Source organism: Labrus bergylta, chromosome 6 (genome assembly GCF_963930695.1).
Source record: "Labrus bergylta chromosome 6, fLabBer1.1, whole genome shotgun sequence".
Classification (NCBI taxonomy): Eukaryota; Metazoa; Chordata; class Actinopteri; order Labriformes; family Labridae; genus Labrus; species Labrus bergylta.
In genome coordinates, this window is record NC_089200.1 from 9,656,773 (window position 1) to 9,681,063 (window position 24,291).

Below are 24,291 nucleotides of genomic sequence, written 5' to 3' on the forward strand. Positions count from 1 at the left end.
AATTGGTCTGCAGCCCACTTCCACCACAGGCCTGTGTGGTGCTGAGTTTATGAGTAGCGGTCTTTATTTATTGAATCACAGCGGTCAAATACAAACCCATAAAACACATCGTTCCAGCCGCAGAGGAAGTGTTGATCAGTGTGTTTGTGTTTCTATCACTTGTACGAACCTGAGCTGGCTGCCCCGGCTCGTGCCGTTCTCCCTGCAGTGTGTGCCGTCCTGCACGTTGTGTGTGTTGTCGTGTGTGTGTCCGTTGGTGATGTTGAGGCTGAGGCGCTTCTGACTCCGCCTCTCCTGCGCCATGAACCCCGACGCCTCCCTGTGGTTGCCGGAGAGCCCGTACTTTTCCTCCAAGCAGCGCAGAGGCAGCGCTCTGTTGATTGGCTGGAAGATGATGGCTCCGACCACCTTGAGTTAACGGACAGAAGAAGATACGGTTCTTTAACGACAGAGGATTAACGGGTTTAACACTGTAATCCAGTTATTGTACGGATTCATGTCAGCTAGACAGGAAGTAACATATTTATATTCATCATTTAGTCCAATTACAACAACTCCTTTTTGTCTGCAGTTAGTCCATTTTCTGTCCTGCACCTGTGTGACTGTTGCTTTGATGTTCACACTCTAGTTTCCTCTTGTTTCTTTTTTTTAAATATTTGGACAAACCCACCTGAGAAACAGCTTTCCTGTTGCCGACATAGAATCTAATAAGTGCCGGGACGCTGTCAAAGCCTTCTCTATCCAGCCGGTACTCCACTCTGGAGTACGCCTCGTTCAGCATCACCACCTGAGAAAAAGAAGAAATGTGAACAATTACATTATTTAACTGTTGTTATTTGAAGGTACCCAAACCTTTTCTTCTTCTTTATGTGACGCCTTAAAAAAGAGACAGAGTGCACTGTGTGACTGGCTGTAACAGAAATGTCTGCAACTGTGAGAAGATCTGAGTGAAGCTGTAGCTCAAGATCAGTTAGGAAGAATACGTATTTGTATTGGTCCTCTCTCGCATTCCTCATGCCTTTGGTTCCTTCATGTTGACGTTTCATGTGTCCCGCCACCTCCCCATCACCGCCAGTCTTTGCAGAATCATCAGCCATCAATTCTTCAACCATCTGGTTTAACAAGTCATCGGCCTAAACCACCCGAAGGGGGGATTGATTCTAAATGACCAACAGAGTACCCCGTTGCAGGAACGTCCCATGTAAACCATGCACACACCATGCACTGCTGCTGGGTGAAGCTGAGGAAGCTGCAGGCAAAACGTGTTGTTCCCTCACTATAAAGTTACAGTAAAGACATTTTCAGTCTGCCACCGATTGTGGATTTATTTTTTGGGGGATTTCTAATGTTTACGCTCAGAACTGAACTTCTCCGATCACAAAAATCTCCCCATAGAGTCCAAGCGCAGAAGACCTTCTGTAGAGACACATTTCAATTTGATAATCTACTGAAATTGCATTTCAGATCTTTTGCAATATGTGCAGTATATGTTGTGTTGTTTTGAATGGCCGATAATAAACAACATGCATATGAGGAATAAAATGGCCGACTGTTACATGTCGCAAAAAAGTCCTTCACTACTTTATTTCCATGTTGGCTGTCATGGTGGTACTTAGAGAGCCTGAGGTTGTTCTCACTGTGTTTGAGTTTGAGAATCCACCGGTCTACATGAAACACCTTTGTGATTCTGGCCATGCTGTCATACCTTCTTGTTGATTTTAAAGTGCTGGGCAGTGTTCCTCCACTGGCTGGTCAGAACGTAATTTCCTGGACTGGACAGCGAATCACGAATCAGGAAATCACCGTCACGCTGCACCAAGTTTTCTGCAACCTGGAGCGACACAGAAGGTTACATGTACGGGCGCAACAACACAAACACAAACGCAAAGCACGTGGACACATGCAGGCACACAGCGTTTATTTACAGTCTAAACATTTCATCTGAGGTGATAACGCTCGCCTGTTCTGCTGTTTTTACATCTTTATATGAGCGCAGTGCCGGCTGGTTTGCAGCGGTTACATAAGACATGGAAGATATTTAAAGCCTCAACTTAATTCAGTATTTATGAAGCGAGAAAAAACATCAGAGAGATCTCAATTTATATTTTATCATTTCACTTTCCTTTGGGAAAAAGCTCTTTTCGACACATTTAGACCTCTACAGATGCGTCATGTAAGACGAAAAGAGAAGCTTAGTTTAAGGTGAACTTTTCTGGAGATTTTAGATGCACCCCCTAACCCCGACCCCACCTGACCCCCACCCTGTGAGCAGCGCTGCACAGGGAGCGCCACCTCACTCCGACATCTCTCCATCAGAGCATGTCCACAGGATCCAGGATGTGTGTTTGTGCAGCATGTTCAACAACACAGTTTAAAATTGAAGTTCCCCTGCCGATATTAATAAAGTATATCTTATCTTAATTTATTTTCTTAAAGGTACAGTACACAATTTTGGGAACATATTCACTAAAAAGTGGTTGAGCTTGCAGGTTTACATGACTGCCTTTTAGTTGCTTTTATGTTTTTAAATACTAAACATTCACTCAGCATCAACTTCTCAAACATTCAGATGTTTTGTCCCTTTATGAAACTAAAATGTGTTTTTTTTCAACTGTTACAAGTCTACAACAAGCGATTAGAGATGGTCATAACGGTTATTTGTGACCATTTCTGACATCATACCTCAATTGAGAAAATGCTCACACCCTAATGAACACGGTCATCCAAACATAAACCCTCAACAAGACAGTGAAAACTCATTCAAAAACATTCATTTTCTGCTGGAACAGATGAAGTGCAGCATCCACTTCACTGAAATCAAAAAAACGATTAAAAGCCGAGCTGTGAGACGGCCTGAGGTACAAAAAAACCCACAAAAATCTGAATGAGATTTAGTTTGAGACAAAAATCAAATTAGCTGATAATGTATCTTTATCGTTGTTTCTAATTCAGTCTTGTTTAATTTACTACCTTTTTACTCTCTCTCTCTCTAACACACACACACACACACACACACACACACACACACACACACCCTTAACACACAGTTACACACTTTAATTAAGCGAGTGTTTGTATAGGACATAATGGTAGTTTAGTTTAGCCAAAGGAAGCAGCTTATTAAAAATGATTACATCTCAGAGCGGGCTCTAAGAGGGAACACACAGCCTCCCTCTCTCTCTCTATCACACACACACACACACACACACACACACACACACACACACACTCTACACTCACACCACACCGTACAGAAAGAGCTTTTTATACACTGACCTAACGCTATAACCCTGCTCTGTTGCTGAGGCCAATATTTAAGCTATAATCTTTCTGTAAGCATGTGTGTGCAGTTTGTCTAATAATAGGTGATCTGGTTCAACAAGTTTTTAACCAGGCTTGAAAAGGGAGGGCCCTGTGACTCAGATTTGTGTGTGTGTGTGTGTGTGTGTGTGTGTGTGTGTGTGTGTGTGTGTGTGTGTGTGTGTGTGTGTGTGTGTGTGTGTGTGTGTGTGTGTGTGTGTGTGTGTGTGTGTGTGTGTGTGTTTTACCTGTCTGGGTATGGCTCCGTGGTACCATGCGTGGCTCCTCGGCTCCTCACAGTTCATCTTCAGTTCTTCTTCGAGCTCTCTGCGGAGCTTCTCTGAAGGACAGTCCAGGATGAACTGATCCCTGGAGAACTGTGATAAGTAGAAGAAAAAACATTCAATAAATAAATCAAACTAGAACTCAACGCTGCGCTGCGCTCGGCTTTTGGAGGAAGTCAAAGAGAAACAGACGAGCGGCAGTCATCGTAAAAGTTGCAACAGTTTCTTTATTCCACAAAACAAACAACGATGAGGTCAAAGCTCAGAGTGATGACAAATATTACTCTGGTGACACCACAGTAACCAGACCAGAGCAAATACACGATAAGGTAGAAGGGAAAGACGAGCGGCTGTGGCTCAGAGGTCGTCTCTCAATTAGAAGGTCGGGGGGTTTCGAGTCCTCAGGCAAGACACTTAACCCCAAACACCTCCTGTTGCTACATCAGCAGCGTGTGAATGTGTGTGAATGGGATTAGATATTACTGGTGGACACTTTAGCCCAATACTAGCTCACATTCATTTTACCATTTAAAAAAGGCAATGGCAAAATAAATAAATAAATAAATAGAAATCCCCCTGATGAGAGACAATGAACCTCTTTGCTTCAAGGTGGGGATGTAGGAACGAGGTGAGGAGATAACTGAGGGTGCAAAAATAGTGTGCAAGTATTAGAAGAGAATGATGAGCTACAAAAATAGTACGACCATCATGAAGCAGCGCGTAAAACGGCGCTCGTTGAGAAGCTCGAGACACTGAGAATATTGAAGAAGAAAAGTCCCGACTTGTTGTAAAGACGTGTTTTTCTTAGCTTTTAGAGACTCCTCATCAGAAGTTACTTTAGTTGCCGAGCAGTGAAGTGTTAATGTTTACTTTAATGCACATTGTTTATAGCTCTGAATATAGAACAAAAACTTTGGGGTCAAAGCTCATAAAGACAGAAAAACCTGCTAAAGACTCGTACTTTGTGACTTCTCAGATTTATCCTGCAGGCTCTGAATCTTTCAGGTCAGACATCATCCATCCATCATGTGCAGAAGAAAACAGCGAGCAGCGGCAACACAACAACAACTCTTCAGAGTCACAGAGCTAAACAATGCTACAGCTAACAATGATGAATGGACTTGAGCTTGTTTTCTGTCTTCTGACTACTCAAATCGCTTTTACATGCGGATGGTATATAACACAAAAATCTTTTTAGACTTGTTATCATCAGTGTTTTTATCAGTGCCTTGTTGTTATGGGACCCCCATTCCTCAGCTTGACCTTCAAATATTTAAAAATCCTCTTTCAAACCCTTTTCATTTAACATTGAGTTCATACTGTGATATTTTAATCTTCTCTCTGTGTTGTAAATCAGGCAGAGCTGACACTACAGCTGACTTTGACCTCCTACCACTACGGCCAGTTTCATCTGTGACATCCATTCATCATTTGTGTCAGTCTATAAATGATGAGATGATACACAACACATTTTAAACACGTCATTGGTGGATTAAAGATTTTTAAAGAGCCAGTAACAGAAAGTGAAACCTTCCTAAACGAGAACTTTGAGGCTCAGAGTGAAGAAACATTTACACATGAGCCTCACAGAACGGTACAATGTGTCAAACCAACTGACTGAAGTGGTTAAATCTCATAAAAACACCCAACAGGTGATGAAACGATCGATCTGTCGGTTTCACATCAACAAGAGACGGGATGATTAGAAAAGAGAAAAGTGAAGGAGAGAGAGATCTTTGAGAGGAGGCAGAATCAGCACAACCACCTGCACCAAACACCACACACACACACACACACACACACACACACTTACATGACAGCTGCTCGGTCTCTGCATTGCTTTTCCTTCTTGCTCCTCCTTAATGACACGCTGCATAGCAAACACACTCACACATTGTTTTTTTTAAAATCTCTGATATTTAACAATTCACACAAAACCTTTCTACGCACTTTGTATTAAACAACATGTTCACACACACACACACACACACACACACACTAACTATACTGTCTGTGTGTCTCTCGCCCTCTTTCTCTCTGTCCTCGGTGATTTTCCTCTCTTCTCTTTCCACCCGGTGCCTCCTAATGTGATGTCATCTACCTGACCCCACCCAACTTCCCGGACCTGCCTCCATACACACCCTCACCTGACGTACGTAACACACACACACACACACACACACACACACACACACACACACACACACACACACGCACACACACACACACACACACACACACACACACTCATACTGAAGTGACGCACACACACTTCTCTGAACTTTCCCTGACTAATAGTTTGCTGATGAAACAAGCAGTCTGTGGTTAAATAGAACTCAGTTTGTCCCTTACTTGTTGATACTCATCATGTAATACTGCTGTCAGTGAGGGATATATTACTTTTGTGTAAGGTGTTTTAATTCAACAAGAACAATACACAATGCAGCAGATATTATCTCTATCTGTAGTTATGTACTAGAGGTCATCAGTGCTACAGTGGCTGTACACACCGAGGTGCTGCTTGTCAACAGGTAAGGCAGGCGACTTCCCTCTGAGGCCGGACAAACTTTGAATCGCAGCAGTGGCTCAAAAATGTGCACGTTTTGCAACAACAGTAAGAGACCTCCCTTAGAGGGCCCCATCAGACAGCACTCACTCTCAATGCGCTGCACAATGATTGCCTGCATTAATCTGTGAAAAACAGAGTTTGTCAAAGTCACAGAAGATAAATGAAGAGAAATTATCCATCTCAGAGTGAAAAAAGAAAGCAAGACATTGGATCAGGAGCAAAAGAGACGAATAAGTGCCACCTCAAAATGCTGATCATGCTAACTAGTAATCATGACATAAAGGGGATGAACGCTGGTCGGACGGCCCCTGTACATTTTTGCCTAGGGCCACAAAAGACTCTAGATTCAGAAGTTTCCAGTTACAGGTTCATTTTATTAACATATCATTAAAAAAAGGAAACAGGTCTTGCACAAAACGCTTCACAAAAACGGTCATATGCTCCAAACATCCCAAAGAATACCTGAGGATGGCTCTACTGCAGGTGCACAGTGCACGGTTCTATGATATTATGCTAATGCTATGCAACTAGGTTGTAATTTACCAGCTGGGAATGTTTAATATCAGGTCGACACGCTGCTGCTGAAATCAAGAAAGAGACATGATCCAAACGTGCACTGAGCTACCAGAGTCATGACTTTAATGCACACACACACACACACACACACACACACACACACACACACACACACACACACACACACACACACACACACACACACACACACACACCTACATGTAGAAGGAAATATGTCTATAAGTGTCCCCAGGAAACTGAAACCTCTCACATCGTAATATCGTTTGTTCTCTCTCTTCAGTTCTCCACCTCTGTGTTTCTGTTGTTGTTTACTTCTCTCATATTTTCTGCGTCTTTGTAAAGTCATTAGGATAGACCCCTGTGCCTTCAGTCTGCATGTCTCCATGCATGACAGGAAATCAGCTTATCACGTTACAGCTTCTAACTCATCATAATGCACATGTCCTGACTCTGTCATTGATCTCACTGTATGGAATCAGACTCTGCCTTCAATATTACCGCCCAGTGGTTCAATGAAATGACGACATTACTTTTCTTAAACAAACAACAAACAGCACATTTAGAGGCTGCATCATGTTTATCTGGTTTCACTTTGTTTGCTACATGTATGTCACATCTCTCAAAGGCAGAATGTGCAACATTTTACACTTAAAAACAGCAGAAATCGAGTATCTCCTGTGTAAATGTGTCTCTGAGTCATGACTGTCTACAATGAGTGAGAAGCTCGAGTCCCGCTGGCTGTGTTGTTGTCAGAGCCGTGTGTACATTGGAATTTGAATGTGGGTTGCGGAACCCTTTTTAACATGTTGTTTTGTTCCGTTTCTATATTGTGTCACATGTTTTGTACCTTCTGAGATCCACGATGCATAATTTTTCATTAAATAAATAAATCTGATTGGTTGAAAAGGGTCCGACATTTGGGTGGCGATCTTTCATGAAGGAGTTGGTGGTGGGTCCTGAGGGTAAACCAGTTGAGTCTTAATGCACTGCCTGTGCAGCATGCTTGTCGCGCTGTACCTGCTGAACTGGATCTAATGAAACAATAATGATGATAGTATCAAATCCCTTTGATCTGGCTTGTATCGGAGCCGTGATAAACAACAGGCGCGGTGCTTTTCCCCCTCATAGATCTGTTTTGGATTACTGTCACATCTGTGATTATATTTCATTACAACCATCACAGTTAAAATGCTTTTACATCTGCAGCCACACTGCCAGCAGGACTAATGAACAGAGGAGAAGTGGAGAGTATAACGGCTGGCAGAGGAAGGAGAAAAAGGACGAGAGGATGGAGGGATGACTACAGATGTAAGAGGAGGGATGGATAATGTGCATAAAGTATTATAAAGAGGGGCAGAGGGATGTAGAGGAGGAAGGAGAAGACATGGAGATGGTGGATGAATATATTTCCATGACTGTCCTCTAATAAAACCCTGCAACATGATGTCATCGTCAGAGAGCAGCTGCACTTATACTGTACCACAGTGTGTATGTGAGCCACATGAGGCAGTAACACTACACAGGACTGCACTGACATGTCTGTCCTGTCTACATGCTCAGATCTCTCCTCTCTTACTTCTTCTCCTCTTTCTTATTTTCTCAGCGCTTACAAGTTAAATGAGTTTCTAGCATCCCGAAAAAAAAAGTGAAGTGGGACACCTCTGACTGTAGCGAAGGTAAAAATGCCTCCAAAGACGTAACCTGTTGAACCTGATGTTTATCTACAATCACTTTGACAAAACACTCGGACTGGAAGAATCTCAGGAAGGTAAGTAACCAGAAAGGTAAGTCATACGCCTTAATGACGGAGAAAACCCGCAGAATTTAAGTGTTTTTCCAGTGAATTCATCCCTAAATGAAGTCATTTGCAGGTTCTTCCAAAACATCAAAACATGTTACCTGACGTAGATTTGACTACCTGCATAACAGCATCCCATTGATTGAATAAATTACAGATGAATGTATTTAATCAACAATAAAACATGTATAAGTGTGTTTATAAATTACATACAAAGAAGTACTAATGCAGGAAACATGATTTATAGATGATGAATTAAAGCAACAATATGTAGGAATTTGGTTTGGTGCACTTTGGCGCCTACCGAAGGATCTTGAGTGTAACTGTACAGTCGTGAGAAACACAAAGGTTGTGTCCGACGTTGCATACTTTCACACTATTCATACTAACTGTGACGTCACATTGAGTATGTAGTATGATGTCAAATCACATCATGCAAATTTGTGTATGTGAGCAATGCCTTGATGTATAAAAGAATCGGGCAAAAAGTATGAAACAGGAGCACATTGGTCAACAAGGAAACACTGACAGCGATTATGTGTGTGTTTGCACGCCTTGTTACCATAACAGGTTATACAGTATGTTATTTTACAGTAAATTGCTGTTTTATTTGACTTCATTGACTGTTCTGCCTTGGGAATGATAATACTCATCCAATACTGATGTTTATATTCACCTTGTCAAAGCTTTAGCAATATGACTCGACAGTTTAGAGTTTCTTCTGTACAGGACATTTGGTTGTGTTTGATCCACAGGCACAGGCGTTAATCTGCAGCATATATTCAAGCAAGCTCGGTTAGCTTCTGTCACAGCAAAAACAGGTCATCATTTGCTAAAACTTAAACATGCAGAGCTTTTATTTTGAAGTTGCAAAGTTCATTCTTCCTGTTTCCTGCTCCAGAAATTTAAAAAAACTGTAGGGTAAATGTTGTTACTGATGTTTATGAAATATTTATAAATATAAGAATCATTTTGTTTGACAAAGCTTAACCTTAAATCCTCCTGAACTTAACAAAATAAAAGTCTTTATTTACTGTGAAGAGAATTCACAGAGCTGAATGCTATTATTTTCAAATTTAGAGGACAAAATTGTTGTGCAGGACGTCCACTCTCACCGTCAGTATTTTCACTGAGACTGCCATGTCGTTAAAACAATCCCTCACTCAACGTTGAAGTGCGGCAGCTCTCAGACCAACGTGAACAACCCAATCCTTTGTTAGAAAGGATTTCAGCAGGGATTTGATTTTCTTTGGATTACCTGGATTTCACACAGGAGCAGCAAATATTTTTGTTAAGTCCAAAAAGATTTCAGTGGATGTAAGAGTTCAAAACCAGGACGCTGTGATGCTGTTAATGTATTGACCAATCGGACGCAGCGGAAAGCTCTGTAAGCTGCTTGTCTTTTGAGTTCGGTAAGGTGAAAACGAATAACCTTTTAGAATCATAAACCTGATTCCTCATCATGTCAAAGTAAGCACACTCGTATACAACTGGACATTATAATCCTCGTCTCGTCCAAATCCCCTGTGTGTTGTAAGATAATGTGAGAGCTGAGATTTATGGATGACACCACTGACCTACAGCTGATGTCCGACATCCTCTATAATCTGAGTATGTGCAGGATGAGAAAACGGTAAAGAGCCGTAAAGCCACACTGAGAAATGCTACAAAACTGGTGTGAAGAGGACGCTCAGCTTTAATCATGTTGAAAGGAAACAATAGACAGAAGCCTTCATCCAATTAGGAGCAACGTTTGAGTCTGTGTACATATAAGCTGGTTTCAAACAACAACTAAAGTGCTATTTATGAGGAATATCTTTCTAAACAAAGAGCTGATCCAACAAATACTACATCTTCTTCAGCATCATCGCATTAATTTCTGGACCGTCACATCATTTTCTATGCATGTAACGTTCAACCTTATACAACTCTGACTAATCTCTGTATGTGATGTCACTGCAGGGACTGTTTAAAAAAAACAGTTTACAGGCAGAGGGACGCATCATGCACTTACGGAGCAGTGTTACATCACCTTTCAGAGGTGTAAAAATAAATGCACCTTGGTGTTAGCAGATATCTCAAGAGATATTTTTTGGACATTTTTGCCTTTATAAGATGGGACAGCTGAAGAGACAGGACATGTTAGGAGGCGACAGTAGAAGACACAGAGGTCAGATTCGAGCCCAACGCCACTGCTTCGAGGGCTGTAGCCTCTGCACATGGGGCGCGTAACATAACCACTAGGGTCTTGAAAGCAAGAAAGCTGATTCCCCAGATGTTAGAGTTTTCTCTTAAGATTTAAAGGTCACATATTCTCCTTCTTTTCAACAAGTTAAATAAGTCTCAGAGCTCCTCAAAACATGTCTGTGAAGTTTCTTATTCTAAATCAACTCTGATCCTGTATTTGATCATGCCTATAAACCCCTCTATTTCAGCTCTGCTCAGAACAGGCTGTTTCTGTGTCTGTACCTTTAAATGTAAATGAGCTGAGTCTGACCACGCCCCTCTCTGTAAGGGCTCGGATTGTTTCGGGCTTTCTCGCTCCATGTCCTATTGTTTACGGTGAGAAGGCAGACTCAGAGGGCAGAATGAACACCTAGCTGTCGGAGTGTCACCCACCTGGGGGAGGGGTTACTGCCCTTTGTGATGTCATGAAGGGGAAATCTTCAAACAGACTGTTTGAGCACACATTTTCTGAAAAGTGGAGCAGGTCAAAAGGCAGAGAGGATGGACTTTTCTCATCATTGGGGGGATTGTAGACAGACTAGAGACACAGAAAAACAAATGTTTTATGCACAAGATGTGACCTTTAAATGATAAAAAAAACAACCATGTCGGAGCCAGTGGGAGATTTTTCCACATTTGTTGCACCCACTTAAAGGTTCAATAAAGATTCTACTGACTAAAGAAAGATTTATTTTTTCCTGTTTTGCCATGGAGAGATCAAGTGTTGTTATTTTACAAAAAGGGCCATCATCATTATTCTCCTCCTCCTCATCATTAAAATACCAACAGATGGTCTGCTGTTTATCTGGAATTTCCTCCTCTCTTTATCCATCTGTTTGTTTCTCTCAGTTTCTGTCTCTGCCCTCGAATTCTTGCTGCACTCTATTTCTCTCGCTGTCTCTATTTATCACACTGTGTGCATCCATCCAGCTGTCACATTAACTCCAGGTAAAGTTTGGAAAAGTCACAACTTGAATGCAAAGTGTCAAAAGTGCAGCTACTCTTAGAAAAACACCTCCAGGAGGAAAGGGAGAGAAACTTTTAGATGCGGTTTTATTATTCAGAAAAAACTTTTCTCTGCTCCCCCCAGAGACTTTCTGACATTTTCTGCAACACTGCAGGAACTCAAGACAATTTATTTCTTCTATTTCACTTCTAAAAATCTGATAATAAATAAGGTTAAAGGCCTTTAGGATTGGATGGACAGACTCTGAGCTGAGGGAGGTCGATGAGAGCTAATAACACTGAATGTTTTGATTTCAGGATCTCTACATCTCTGCCTCCAGCTTCTCCACCTTTCCTGTTTACACACGAATAAATGATGCTACTTCCTGTGTTTACAGACGAAGAGGCATCTGATCTGAGGGAGGGAGCATCACCATCACTGCCATCCCTGATGCTTTTTTATGGTGTTCACATTTGTCTGTCTCATGCCAGAATCGTGCACATATGTACTTACAAACTTTACTTGTTCATTGTATTCTAAATCATCAACGTTTTCTTTTGTCAAACAGGTTAGAGGCATGTCAGCTGTTAAATTAAATGTCTGGTCAACATGGGAAAAAAGGTGCCAAGAGATAATTTAGAAGCCAAAATATAAAATAATCATATAAATTAAAGTCCCCAAACTGCTGTCTAGGAAAGACATATTTCTATATTTCACTTTTACAATCTTGTTGGGATGCAATGTGTAAATAAAAGTCCCCAAACTAGCTTTCTAGAAAAGACATATTTCTATATTTCATGCTCCGTTTCTATAAGGTTGAATGCAGAGGTAAATCTGGGAGCAGCAACAGATCCGGGGAAACAGGGTTTTTCCTTTGGGATGCTGTGGCTTTAGTTTTAGAAACGTGTCTGAGATTTGGTTTCAGAGAAAAGATTAGATGCAAAATTCCTAACAAGGCTTTTCTCACAAAGCCATCGTGTGGAAATCAGACTGTTTGGACAAAGGTTGACGTTTTTTACTTTGAGTGTTTGTTGTCCTAAGAGCTAAAGACTCTCAGGTTTTTAGTCAATTTATATTTATTGTGCAGAGAGAGAAAAAATAAGCTTAAACTGCAACAAAAGATCGATGATGGACAAACAGCTTTTTCTTTGTCTTGTACTGTTTGTGTTTCTATCCCAGCAGGAACACAAGTAATCTGTATACACTGAATAACAGTGCAGCTAAACCTTCGATAAAAATGACACACAACTCATACGATAATCTGCTGAATATCCTATATCTGTCTTTAAGTACAGGCTTATTCCATTAGTATTCAGAATAGGTCAAAGTTATTCATAAATACAAGAAACAAAACACACTCAGAAGAACAAGACGCTGGCTCTTCTTTGGTTAAATGGCGACCTCCCAATGAGACAGATGGAGGAGAGAAGGAAGAGTAAGGGAGAAGAGGATGGAAATCGACCTCAGGCAAGACACAGATAGAGAGATGGAAGACATAAGAAGAGTGAGTTTGTTGGGGGACAACATGCAAAGTAAGACCGAGATGAAGGATGGAGGAGCGGCAGGGCTTGGGAAAGAAAGTGAGATCGACTGAAGAGCGAGAGAGAGACTGGAAGGACAACAGCGTGGATGATAATCTGGTAGAGTTCCCCGAGAGTTCAAACTCTAACAAACACGTCCACAAGAACACGTTGAGAATGATGAATTTATTAGGAGTATGTTGTGTTTTCTAACTGTTTTTAACGATTTCTAATGTGTCACCTTGAGTTTTTAATGGCATATTTTCGCACAGGCAAGTCAAACAAAAGGAAGTGTCTGCCTTATGCATGCAAAATGTTGAGATGCAACAGAACTACTTCACTCCTTGTAAATATAATCTGATCACTTGGGAAGTTTCCTTCTCCCTGAGCGTGCATTAACACTTGTGTTTGCCTTTATTATCTGGGTGCAGACTACATTTTGTGATCCTGCAGAGTCACAGAGCTAACCTCCACGCTGACCTGCAGAAGGGATAAAACCTGTCACCTCCGCCTGCTGCACGGCCGCTCGCTCCATCCAATCAACTAAATGGCATTCATTTCACTGCCGTCATAAAAAAAAAAAAAAAACTACCACAAGTTAGTAATTTATCATCCTCATGAGCACTGTGGCCCTCGTCCTGGTACCTCTATAGCTATCTCACTCTCACCATCACACACTGCCTTGTCTGTCTGCCAGGTCCAGTTATGGATGAAGCCAGCTGTATATCTCACACACACACAGACATTCACTCTCTCACACACAGACAGTCACACAGTCGCTCATTTATGAGAGCGTCTGGTCCGGGTAATAAAAGCCCAGTGTTCAGCTCACACACACACAGAGAGAGAGAGAGTGAGGAGGACTATTCAGAGATGCTCAGCTCAGGCTGGAGGTGTTAGCAGGCACTTTAAAAAAAAATGTTTTCTAGCATGCAAAATCTTTTTTTTCCATCATACCCTGCCCGTCAAATTTCTCACTGTGCACTAACCAATTTTCTATGATCTCCTTTAAACCACAATAAAAGATTAGAGGAGCCCTGAAAAGTGCACTTGCATGCAAGAAAAATCTCCAAAACGTTATGTCAGTAATTCTCCCTCACACAAACCACAAACACACACACACACACACACACACACCCACACACACACTAAAACAGGATAGAGCAGAAAGAAAAGCACGATGACAACAGAATAGATTAAAGTTTGCAGCGCACAGGCATGCACAATAAAAAGAACATGTGCACTTGCAAACACACTACCCAAATCGGATTTCACACAACTACAAGCACAATCAGGGAAAAGAAAAAAACACTGACACACAACAATGGCTGTGAACACCTGCACACACACACACACACACACACACACACACACACACACTCCCTCTGTTCTCACCTTTGCAGAGATGACAGAGTTCTTGTGGTAGAAGCAGCACAGAGCTGCTGTCAGCGTCTTCAGGTTGCATCGCTCAGACATCCTTCTTAACTTTTCTTTGAATAATCCTCAGCTTCAAAAACAAGCTCTAGTTTCCTTGACTAAACATCTGAAGAGTCATTTTAATAACTCTGAAAACTGAGACGACTGATAACGCTTCCTCCATCACAGAGTTACAAAAGCTAAAAAAAAAATTCTTGACTAAAGAACGTGCAAGAAAGAGTCAGATGTGATTCAAATAAAGTTCAAGATGGTCTAAATCTGCAGAATCTCCATCATCATGACCTCACTCTGTCATCTCTGTCTCTCTCTCCTCCACAATCCCCTGCAGAGTGAACCCTGTCAGCTCTCTCAGCTCTACAGATCCTTTCCCACACTTTCCCTCATTTTGCCCCGCCCCCTTCTCCCCATATAAGGGCATGAGGAATAACGCCATGGGATCTGGTAAGAGCCAATGAGCTGTGGAGTAACGGGGAGTGGCTCAAAAAGTCTTTCTTGCTCCCTTCTGAAAACACACAGAGGATGGATGGAGGAATGCAGACGTCTGCACGAACAGTAAAGAAGATTTTTTTGAGTCAACCAAAGGGATTTTTATATGTTTAAATCTAACCATTAAATATTACTCTTTGTTTCCTTTATCTCCATTTCGTTCTGAAAAAAATAAGCATGTAGAGTTTCAAATTTTAATTACTGTAATTATGCATGAATCTACTTTGGTTAAATCTTTAATTGTTACTTTATGAAATGACAAAAACTTATGAAAATTTTCCGTCAAATTGTCTTCAATTAATATTAAAATGACTACAAACAGGGAGTAATTCAATGTACTATTATAGGGAGTAAAAAACAGGTTCTCCTCATGTTTGAGAAGCTGGAAGAGACACATTTTTGGCATTTTTTGTAACCTACTTTATACTAATTCATGTACGTACTTTATAGAGAAAATATTCACATAAATATCTCGATTGATGAAAATGGTACTTTTCAGGAAGGCCTAGTGTCCACCTAATGTTTTTTTTTCTGAGTACCAGCATCTTTTTTCATTTGTTTCCAATGAGTAGAGAGCGTTCTCAGCAGCAGGCGGCCACCTGGAGAAAAAACGCAGTGCTCAGCGTCTTTTTTTTCCAAGCACGTCCCCTTTTCTGTGCAGCCGCTCTGAGCGCATGGGTTGAAAAACTTTTTCAGAGAGGCACTGTTGATGTCCCCGGCGCTCTTTTCCAAATGTATGACATTCCCCATTGTTTTGCCGCCTACTGATCGTGTCCTGTATCCACATCGTCTTTGCTAATGCAGCTTAAAAACAAATCGTTGCGAGTCCATGAGGAGTCTGATGACACAAGACTCAAACTTTTTAACCCATGTATTACATTTTTTCTCATTTCATTCAAGTCTTTGCCTTTGAGTGATCATCACGGGGAGCTTTTGCACCATACTTGTAAGACATCATTCAACAATTCATCAGTATTTCCAGCAATGACAGCCCTCTTTTTAAGCATCCTTTGGGACTTAGTTTGATGCAGGAGGTCCTGTCTCACTGCCCCCTCAAACTCCCCTTTCTCTTCTTCTACTCGTTACCAACAGACTAAAAATAGAAAATACTTCATTTCCTGTGTTGGAAGAATTTCTTCTCAGGGAAATAGCCAAGAGACACTGACAACAACCGTGTAAAAACATTTAACAGTCAGCGTCTGTAGGTCCAGTCGCTGCTGAGTTAATACTTCTGCATTGTGTCTAGACAGTGGAGAGAGACTCAATTAGTTGAGTGTGTTTGTTTGTGTGTGTTAGTCCAGCAGAGTGACGCTGATAAATAGCCGGCAATTTGTGTTTCTTAATGACTGCTGAGCTATTACACCCACACTCGAGTTCAGAGCCACAGCTTTCCCACCAAGTCACTCACCAAGACACATGCAGACTCACACCAGTGCACTCTTACATAACGGCACATACACACAACTTATAACCAGAGACAGGGACTAAATACAAAAAGCATGTACACACACCAACAGCCACATACATGCACAGAGACACACACACTCTGAGGGTGACACCCCTGCAGAGACCAGTTGAAGGAATATTCTGCCGCAGGAAACGGAGCCACTAATTACAGCATGAAGTCTCTGAGGATCCACAAAGGAAATACATGTAGAACATTCCCCATGGGCACCACACTACAACACACACACACACACACTTATACTCACACACACACACACACACACACACACACTACAGCCGACCACAGCGGCCCCAAATCACCAGCTAGGCTAAACGTCCACCTTAAAATACACACATCCGTCGCTCCAGGAATGCTTTATGAAAACAACGAGGGACAGAGATCTGCACGCTGAGGTTCTATGTTTTTCTATTTCTATCTTGTTTGTTGTTTCTCGAGAAAGGAGAGGAAAACTGTCTCAGCAACTTCAGGAAGCTGCGTAGAAACTGGTCAGATTGTCTTAAATATAAAGCTTAATTCTCAACATGTATTTGAGTCTGTAGGGACTTGGGTTGGGAACCCTGAAGGTTGCTGGTTCAAGTCCTGGTACGGACCAAATTTGGAAATTGGTCTGGTCGCTGTGGGGAGCCGCCTCACTCTGACATCCCTCCATCAGTGCATGTCCATAGGACCCTGTTTGTGTGTGAGTGTGTGTTTCAGCCTGTGTGTGTGTGTGTGAAGCATGTACAACAACAGAGTGTAAAATTGAAGTTCCCCTTGCAGGATTAATAAAGTATATCTTCTTCTCCTATCCTATCCTGTCGTATTGTATTGTATTATATTACTGTATTGTTTAGTCTCCTCTTGTGTCATGTATCTAATCTTATCTTAATTGATTTGTTTAATGTTTAAGCTACATTAAGTAAGAATGGCGTCTCTTTTGTCATCACCTCCGACGATCACCTGTTTGTTATGAACAGCCCGACTGAGCAACAAAGTCAAATCAAATCATCAGCCAATACTCGACTTTGGGTAAACAGAGGCCGGATTTTAAAGAGAATCGATGGTTTGATATCAGCCGCAGTCGGTGCCCTTCTGTACCAGTTAGGACGCTTTCATCATGCTCCACTGCCAGAGAATAAATGTCAGTGACGTTGTTGTTTACACCCACAGAGAGGCTGGATGTGTCTGTGCCCGTGATGGGTCATTGATCAGTAATGGACTGTGATCTTAGTGGCATATCGATGTGTGCAACGTGACCCCTTTACTGTGCGAGCCCCTCACAGCGTCAATAAAAATCTCACAGCGCTTCATGTGACTCCGATGAGAACATTGATGCATAAAGTTCATTGTTGTTAGCCTAAAAGTAAGCTTCAGAGGGTTGCAGTGTGGTATAAAGTACATAAAATGCATCTAAAATAGTCTCTAAAAAAGTGTTTTTACTTCAAATATAACAGCTGTCCCATAGCTTATTATGGAAAGAAACATTTTTTGTGTATGAAAGCAAAATAACAAATTTGTTTTAACAGTTTGAACACAAGATACATCTCAGCTTTTTGTGTTTTTTAAAGCTATAGTTTAAATTCAGATACTACATATGATCATTTTTTTGCAGCAAAACTTGGTCAACCACTCTAGGAAATGTGCATTTCTGATGATAGTTTAATCATTTCAACTTAATTGTAGACCTGATATTAGTCATGACAAATCATCTTTAATCTTAACCTGGGAGTGTAAACAGATCCAGCAATGGTGTAGGTAGGTGAAACATGATTTCATAGTCCTTTTGTTAATCTAGTAGATAACTTTTATTGAAGGTCACATATTAAGTAAAATCCACTTCACCATGTTTTTCTAACACTAATATGCATCTCTAGTCTGTCTACAAACCCCCCAATCTTGAGAAAAGTCCATCCTCTCCGTCTTTTGCCTGCTCCACTTTTCAGAAAATGTGTGCTCAAACAGGCCATTTGAAGATTTTCCCTTCATGACATCACAAAGGGCAGTAGCCCCTCCCCCAGGTGAGTGACACTCCCACAGCTAGGTGTTTTTTCTGCCCTCTGAGTCTGCCTTCTCACTGTAAACAATAGGACATGGAGCGAGAAAGACCGAGACACCAAAGCCCTTCCAGAGAGGGGGCGTGGTCAGACACAGCTCATTTACATTTAAAGCAACAGACACAGAAACAGTTCTGAGCAGATTCTCAGAGATATGTTTCAGAATTCATGGATCTGGTTTGTGACGGATCCGTCATTCTGCACACAGGTCTCTCTTTTCTGCTCTGTGTTTATTTTAGTGAGCTTTTGTGTTTTTGGCGCGCCGCCCTCTCTGCTCACAGGCGACAAACTCACTGATTGATCGTCTGTGTGGCTTTATTGACGGACAGACTGACTCTCCCGCGGGCTGCTTGGTGGAGCTGGATATTAGGAGGAGCAGCTGGTTGGCTGTTTGCCTGGTTTGAACTCGTGCTGGCTCGCTGATAGACGGGGACGATGATCTGATGAATGTCACACGGCTGTTTGGACTTTTAACCGCCTCACTGACTGACTGACACCTGATACAACTTCAGCTCGAGTGTGTCTGTCTTTGTCAGCGTGTAGTACTTCGATTTGACCACTAGAGTGTGACAAACACAATAAAAGACATAATGTTAACGCCGTTTACTGGTGTTGTAACCACTACATCATGATATTTTGTGTGTGTACTGTTTGCTGTAAAGTGTAACTCATGAGATGAGGTGAAAACTTGTGCAGCTGGAGACCTCATGTACACACACACACATAAAATCACACACACACACACACACAAACACACACACACTCACAAAGAGGATTATTGTTTCCTAAAGCTGTTTCATCAGGGTTCAGACGCTTTTTTGACTCACAGAGAGGGAATAAAAGTGAAAGAGCAAAAGAAGAGATGCCTTTAAGAGTCAAAGAAAAGTTGTGTTCCCCCTTTACTAAAGAGGATCAGAAGAGAAAACAATCTTCAATTCTGTCTTTCTCTTCATTCCTTCCTTCAAACATTATGTATTTTAGATCTTCAAGTTTTTAAGGAGCAGTTTTTGTATGAAATCGACACCTTTTTTTTGTATCTTAAAGAGGACATATTATCCCCCTTCTCCACGTTTTCAAACAGTCCCCTGTGGTCTAAATGAAACATCTGTGCTGTGTTTTGGTCAAAATATAACATGAATCAAGCACCAGAGGAGGTTTGTGACCCTGTATAAACCAGCTCTCTGAGAACGCTCCATTTTGGTGTGTGTGTCTCTTTAAATGTAATGAGCCCCCCCTGAGTTTTCCCGGTAGACATCCCTCCTTTGCCAGTGAGAATAAAAATGGCTGACCTGTACAAAAGTTTTACACGAGGAGTGTGTTGTAAGAGTTATGCAAACCACAAACAAAAGACTGGATGGGTTTATTTCACATTGTGTGGGTCAGTAGACACTAAGGTTACCCAAATATATGTTCAAAAACACAGTACAAGTGGATTTTTAACAATATGTCCCCTTTAAAGATGAGTTTTTTATTGATTATTTGACCCCAACAGAAGCAGTTACTCCTTCCTGTCAGTAGTTACACCTCCTTCTCGGACAATGAGCAGCATTTAGACATCAAACAGTCGTGGAAGAGGGAACAGTGAGACGTCTTGATCGTATTGTTCTTGACAGACACTTCCTTCCTAAAGTAGGTCCATCCTATAGCCTCGTACCGTACGTAAACGATGGACTAACTGCACCCGGCAATGAACAGCTCACTGAAGCGCTCGTGCACTTTTGACCCCAACAAAAGGAAATGACACACAGCTAATGAACAATACGTTACAGTCTGTGCATGTGTGTGTATGTGTGTGTGTGTGTGTGTGTAGGTGGACATATGTGTGTGTTTTTCATCCACAGTGGAAGTGCAAACACACCTGGACTGTGAGAGCTGACAGCTACACTTTCACACGTATTATATAATAACCCCGGGTTACAGTAGCTCCATCTGTGGTCAGCACACACGCTCTCCGTTTACACTCGCACACAACCCTAAATTGACCAAATAAATACACAATCTGTGTGTGTGTGTGTGTGTGTGTGTGTGTGTGTGTGTGTGTGTGTGTGTGTGTGTGTGTGTGTGTGTGTGTGTGTGTGTGTGTGTGTTTGTGTGTGTGTTTGTGTGGTTATAGCTCCCACATACTGCCCTACTCTAAGGATTGAGTTTGCTTTTCAGACCGAGGTGTTAGCATCCAAACATATGAGCTAATAGACAGAGGAGGAAGAGGAGGAAGAGGAGGAGGAGGAGGAAGAGGAATGGATGGTTTTAGGAGGGAGAGGAGAAGAGAAGATGAGTTAACCCTTGGAAAAAACACATTAGAAAGTACTATCTCAGTATGTAAGTGCTGCTTTGCAACAGTTGCAATATGTGAAATCTGAGCAGATCCGTTTATATAAAAGGAATAATTATCACTTCTACGTCTTGCTGCAGCTTCAACTGTTTCTTTTTGATCGACCCAAAGAGAAGGCTCCAATCACAAATCAAGATATCTTTAATTTGTTATAAGGCGGTCAAGAAGATGTTTAAACCCATCCAAAGGTGAAGAACTTTGTGACTTAAAGAGGACATTTGATGATTTCATCTGAGTTTCCTCTTTTCTTTAGGCGTACAAAATGTTGGATTCAGTCTTAAACCGAAGGACAAAGTAGTTGTTTCTGCATAAAAACATTAAATAGACTTTTCCAATAACAAATGCTGCAGAATAAAACCATTTTCTCTACATGTCACTGTTCATTTGTGAACTCAGCCACTGAACCCTTTTTAGTCCGTTTCACCAAACAATCATCTAAAATATTTGCTGACAAGACACAATATGTAACGGAGGCTGTAGTCGTCCAGGCGGGCGGCCGGGTTCAAATCTGACAACTGGCTCCTTTCCTGCATGTAATTCCCCTATCTCTCTCTTCTTGATTTCCGACTCTATCCACTGCCCTATCTCTACAATAAAGGCAGAAAAAGCCCCAAAATACATCTAAAAAAAGAAGCAGGAGAAGAAGGTGGAAATGCAACACGTGTCAACTAAAAGATGATTTAATGAAGGTAATATCTAGCTGAAGAACATATTGACAAAATGTAGAAAATACTCAAGATTTTAGTGCGAGTGTTTGGCACATAAAATCATTACATACAAGAAGTGTTATGTGGAAATATTTAATATTCAGACTTCTGGCTGCTTTGTGTGTGTGCATGTATTTTATATCTAGGCTGAGAACGATAAGAGAGGTTCAGACATGGACTGAAAGAGACAGAAACATAAAGAGTAAATGAGATCATCTGTCAGCGTGATGCAGAGGTGATAACAGAATGATCACCTCTCAGTCGTCGCCTCTCTGCGGCTGAGGAGAGGCGGAGCTCAGGTGCTGCTTATGTTAATATGATTTAGAGCAAAGTGGCGGCGCACAGTGACAGACGGATGATTTGGAGGTGTTTTGTTCTTGTAGCCGAGTGGATATTAGATTAATGTCGCCTGTATGAGTGATGTTTACATTCAAGCCTGCGGGGAAATCGTGATGATTATTACATATCCTGTAAAAACTAGTGTCAGTCTTTCAGCGTGACGGACCAATTTAAATCTGTACGAAAAAAATTAAGAATGAACGGTTTACATTTGAGTCGTAATCGTTGAAGGTTTTAAAGATTTAAATAACTTGCAGAAGTTACACCACAGCTTTTGGTGCTGATTTCACCACTTAACCACCATTTTCTCCATTAAGAGAAAAACCTTTACATCTACAACTTCACGGATGATTTACTGCAGCAAATTGAAGCTCACAGCTGAGCTGCACATCTGCAACAGATTGCTACTGTGTGTTTGCACGTCTTTTATCTTTGTGTGGTTCATCCACTCCCAGAGATACTGTACATGCTCATTGAATGTGTGCAAGTGCTGAAGTTCATTTAACGGGTTTTGCTTCGGCAGAGTGATTTTATGCAATAGTTTTCTTTTTCTGAATGCAAGTTCAATATCTACATCAGTGCCAGATTTTCTATTGACAAATAAGACCACAAAGAGAGAATTGCTAAGACTATGTCCAGCAAAATCAAAATTCTGCATCCATCAGTGGAAGAATTTTCTCTAGATTCCTTAAATCACAAAAAAAAGGAAACAGTTTTTCCTACCTTCACATAGTCCACGGTGGCGTCCAGACCTGCAGAGGGCTCCCTGGGGAACAAAGACAAAGACAACGTCCTGTTTAGTGAACACATCACGCTGCTGGATCCCAAACTCCTGGCTCTCTTGATTCCCCTCTCTGCCGATCCTGTGACAGATGAACTGCTGAGCTGGCTGTGTTGTAATCCAGGTGAGTCCCTGATTCTGCTCGGTTAGAGACTCAAACACCTCTCTGCTCTTTTAAGAGATTACAGCCATCAGTGGAGATGTGGTGCTTCTTTAAAAAGGTCCGAATGGATGTCACAGATCCAAACATGAGTCCATATTTGCAATACACAAGAGCAAAAAGGTGAAGAGGTGCGACGGGAATGTCAGTGTGATGCAGTCCCAAGTAAAAGAAAAACTCAAACTTCTCACTGGTTTGCTTCAAATCTCTTTTTTCTGTCTGTCTCTCATTTTTTCTTTCTCTCAGTCGGTAGTAAACATGTTCACTCAGCGCCGGCCTGACTTGGCCTCCTTCCTTCCCTCCCTCTCTCTCTCTCCCTCTCTCTCTCTTTCCTCCCCCTCCATATAGCACACATCGCAGCCACACGCCTACTCCTCTGAGTCCACTGACAAATTCTCACAGAGGTAACAGCACACACAAAGACAGCATCAGCCGCTTTTTTTTTTTTTTTTTGCTGTTTTTCTCTCATATTGCATTTTTTAGATTCTTGCACTTCTCCAAATATTTATTTGCAACAACATCAGACATCAGGGGTTTGTGATTTCCATCGACTTCTCCTGCACTCTCCTCAGCTGCTGCATTATTGACTCCTCTGCAACATACATGTTTTTTTAAAAGGTGAGAATGCAAAGAAAACATTATAATTTGGCCATTTTGTTTGATTTGTCCTTTCGACCAGGTGCTTTTATTCCCACTTCTCTCCCTCTTTGCCTCGACTAGTGCTCCTTGAGTGTAATAAAGTAGCTCAGACTCTCTCCACACATATCCAGGAGCTCAGTGAAAGCGGGTAATTAGCTCAAAGCCTCCTCTACATTAGTAAGGCTGGTAGTTAAAAATCCCAGATAAGCCGATGCAGGCATTCCCACGGGAATAGCAGCACGCCTGCTTTACTTACCAAACCAAATATGTTTAGCTCTAAGCCCTCTCGGTTTATGTGTCCAGAATAATGAGCAGGAGTATGTGATGTAAGCCAACAGAAGCCTCCATTCACAACAATGTATATAGTCTTTATTCATAAAGGATGAAGTCAGGCGTCTCTCTGCAGAGCCACGGAGGGAGGGACACCTGTTTGAGGTATCGGATCTCTAATCCAACACATCCTGACGCCCCACATGGAGTATAAACACAGAGCTACACTGTATGTCTTCACAACAGAAGATGGACAGGTTCTTATTGGCTGATCTGGAAGGTTTTGTTTTTGCATTCTTACTTTGAAGTCACAGCCTCTGTGACAGGTTTTGCGATCATCAATCAGTCTTTAGTCCAACATAATATCTAAACTCTGAAGGACGCTATCTACTAGTTTATTTATTTCATGTTTTTTGTATGTCAAATATGGAGCAAGTAAACCGTGGCCACACACAGCAG

The 24,291-nt window shown here is 41.6% G+C and overlaps 1 protein-coding gene across 4 annotated transcripts in view; it reads right to left on the reverse strand.

The window, feature by feature from the left end:
* The window catches only part of bcar3 (BCAR3 adaptor protein, NSP family member), a 74,427-nt gene that overhangs the window by 9,172 nt on the left and 40,964 nt on the right, over nt 1-24,291 (reverse strand). For 2 of the 4 annotated variants that reach the window (XM_065955672.1, XM_065955673.1), the window contains 5 exons: nt 22,706-22,748; nt 3,549-3,677; nt 1,706-1,831; nt 671-787; nt 170-408 (listed from right to left, as the gene is read on the reverse strand). In XM_065955672.1, coding sequence (XP_065811744.1) covers nt 170-408; nt 671-787; nt 1,706-1,831; nt 3,549-3,677; nt 22,706-22,748 — 654 coding nt within the window. Of the gene's footprint in view, nt 1-169; nt 409-670; nt 788-1,705; nt 1,832-3,548; nt 3,678-5,397; nt 5,736-14,575; nt 16,760-22,705; nt 22,749-24,291 lie in introns of those variants that run through there. The other 2 variants (XM_065955674.1, XM_020637247.3) reach the window with 2 other exon arrangements.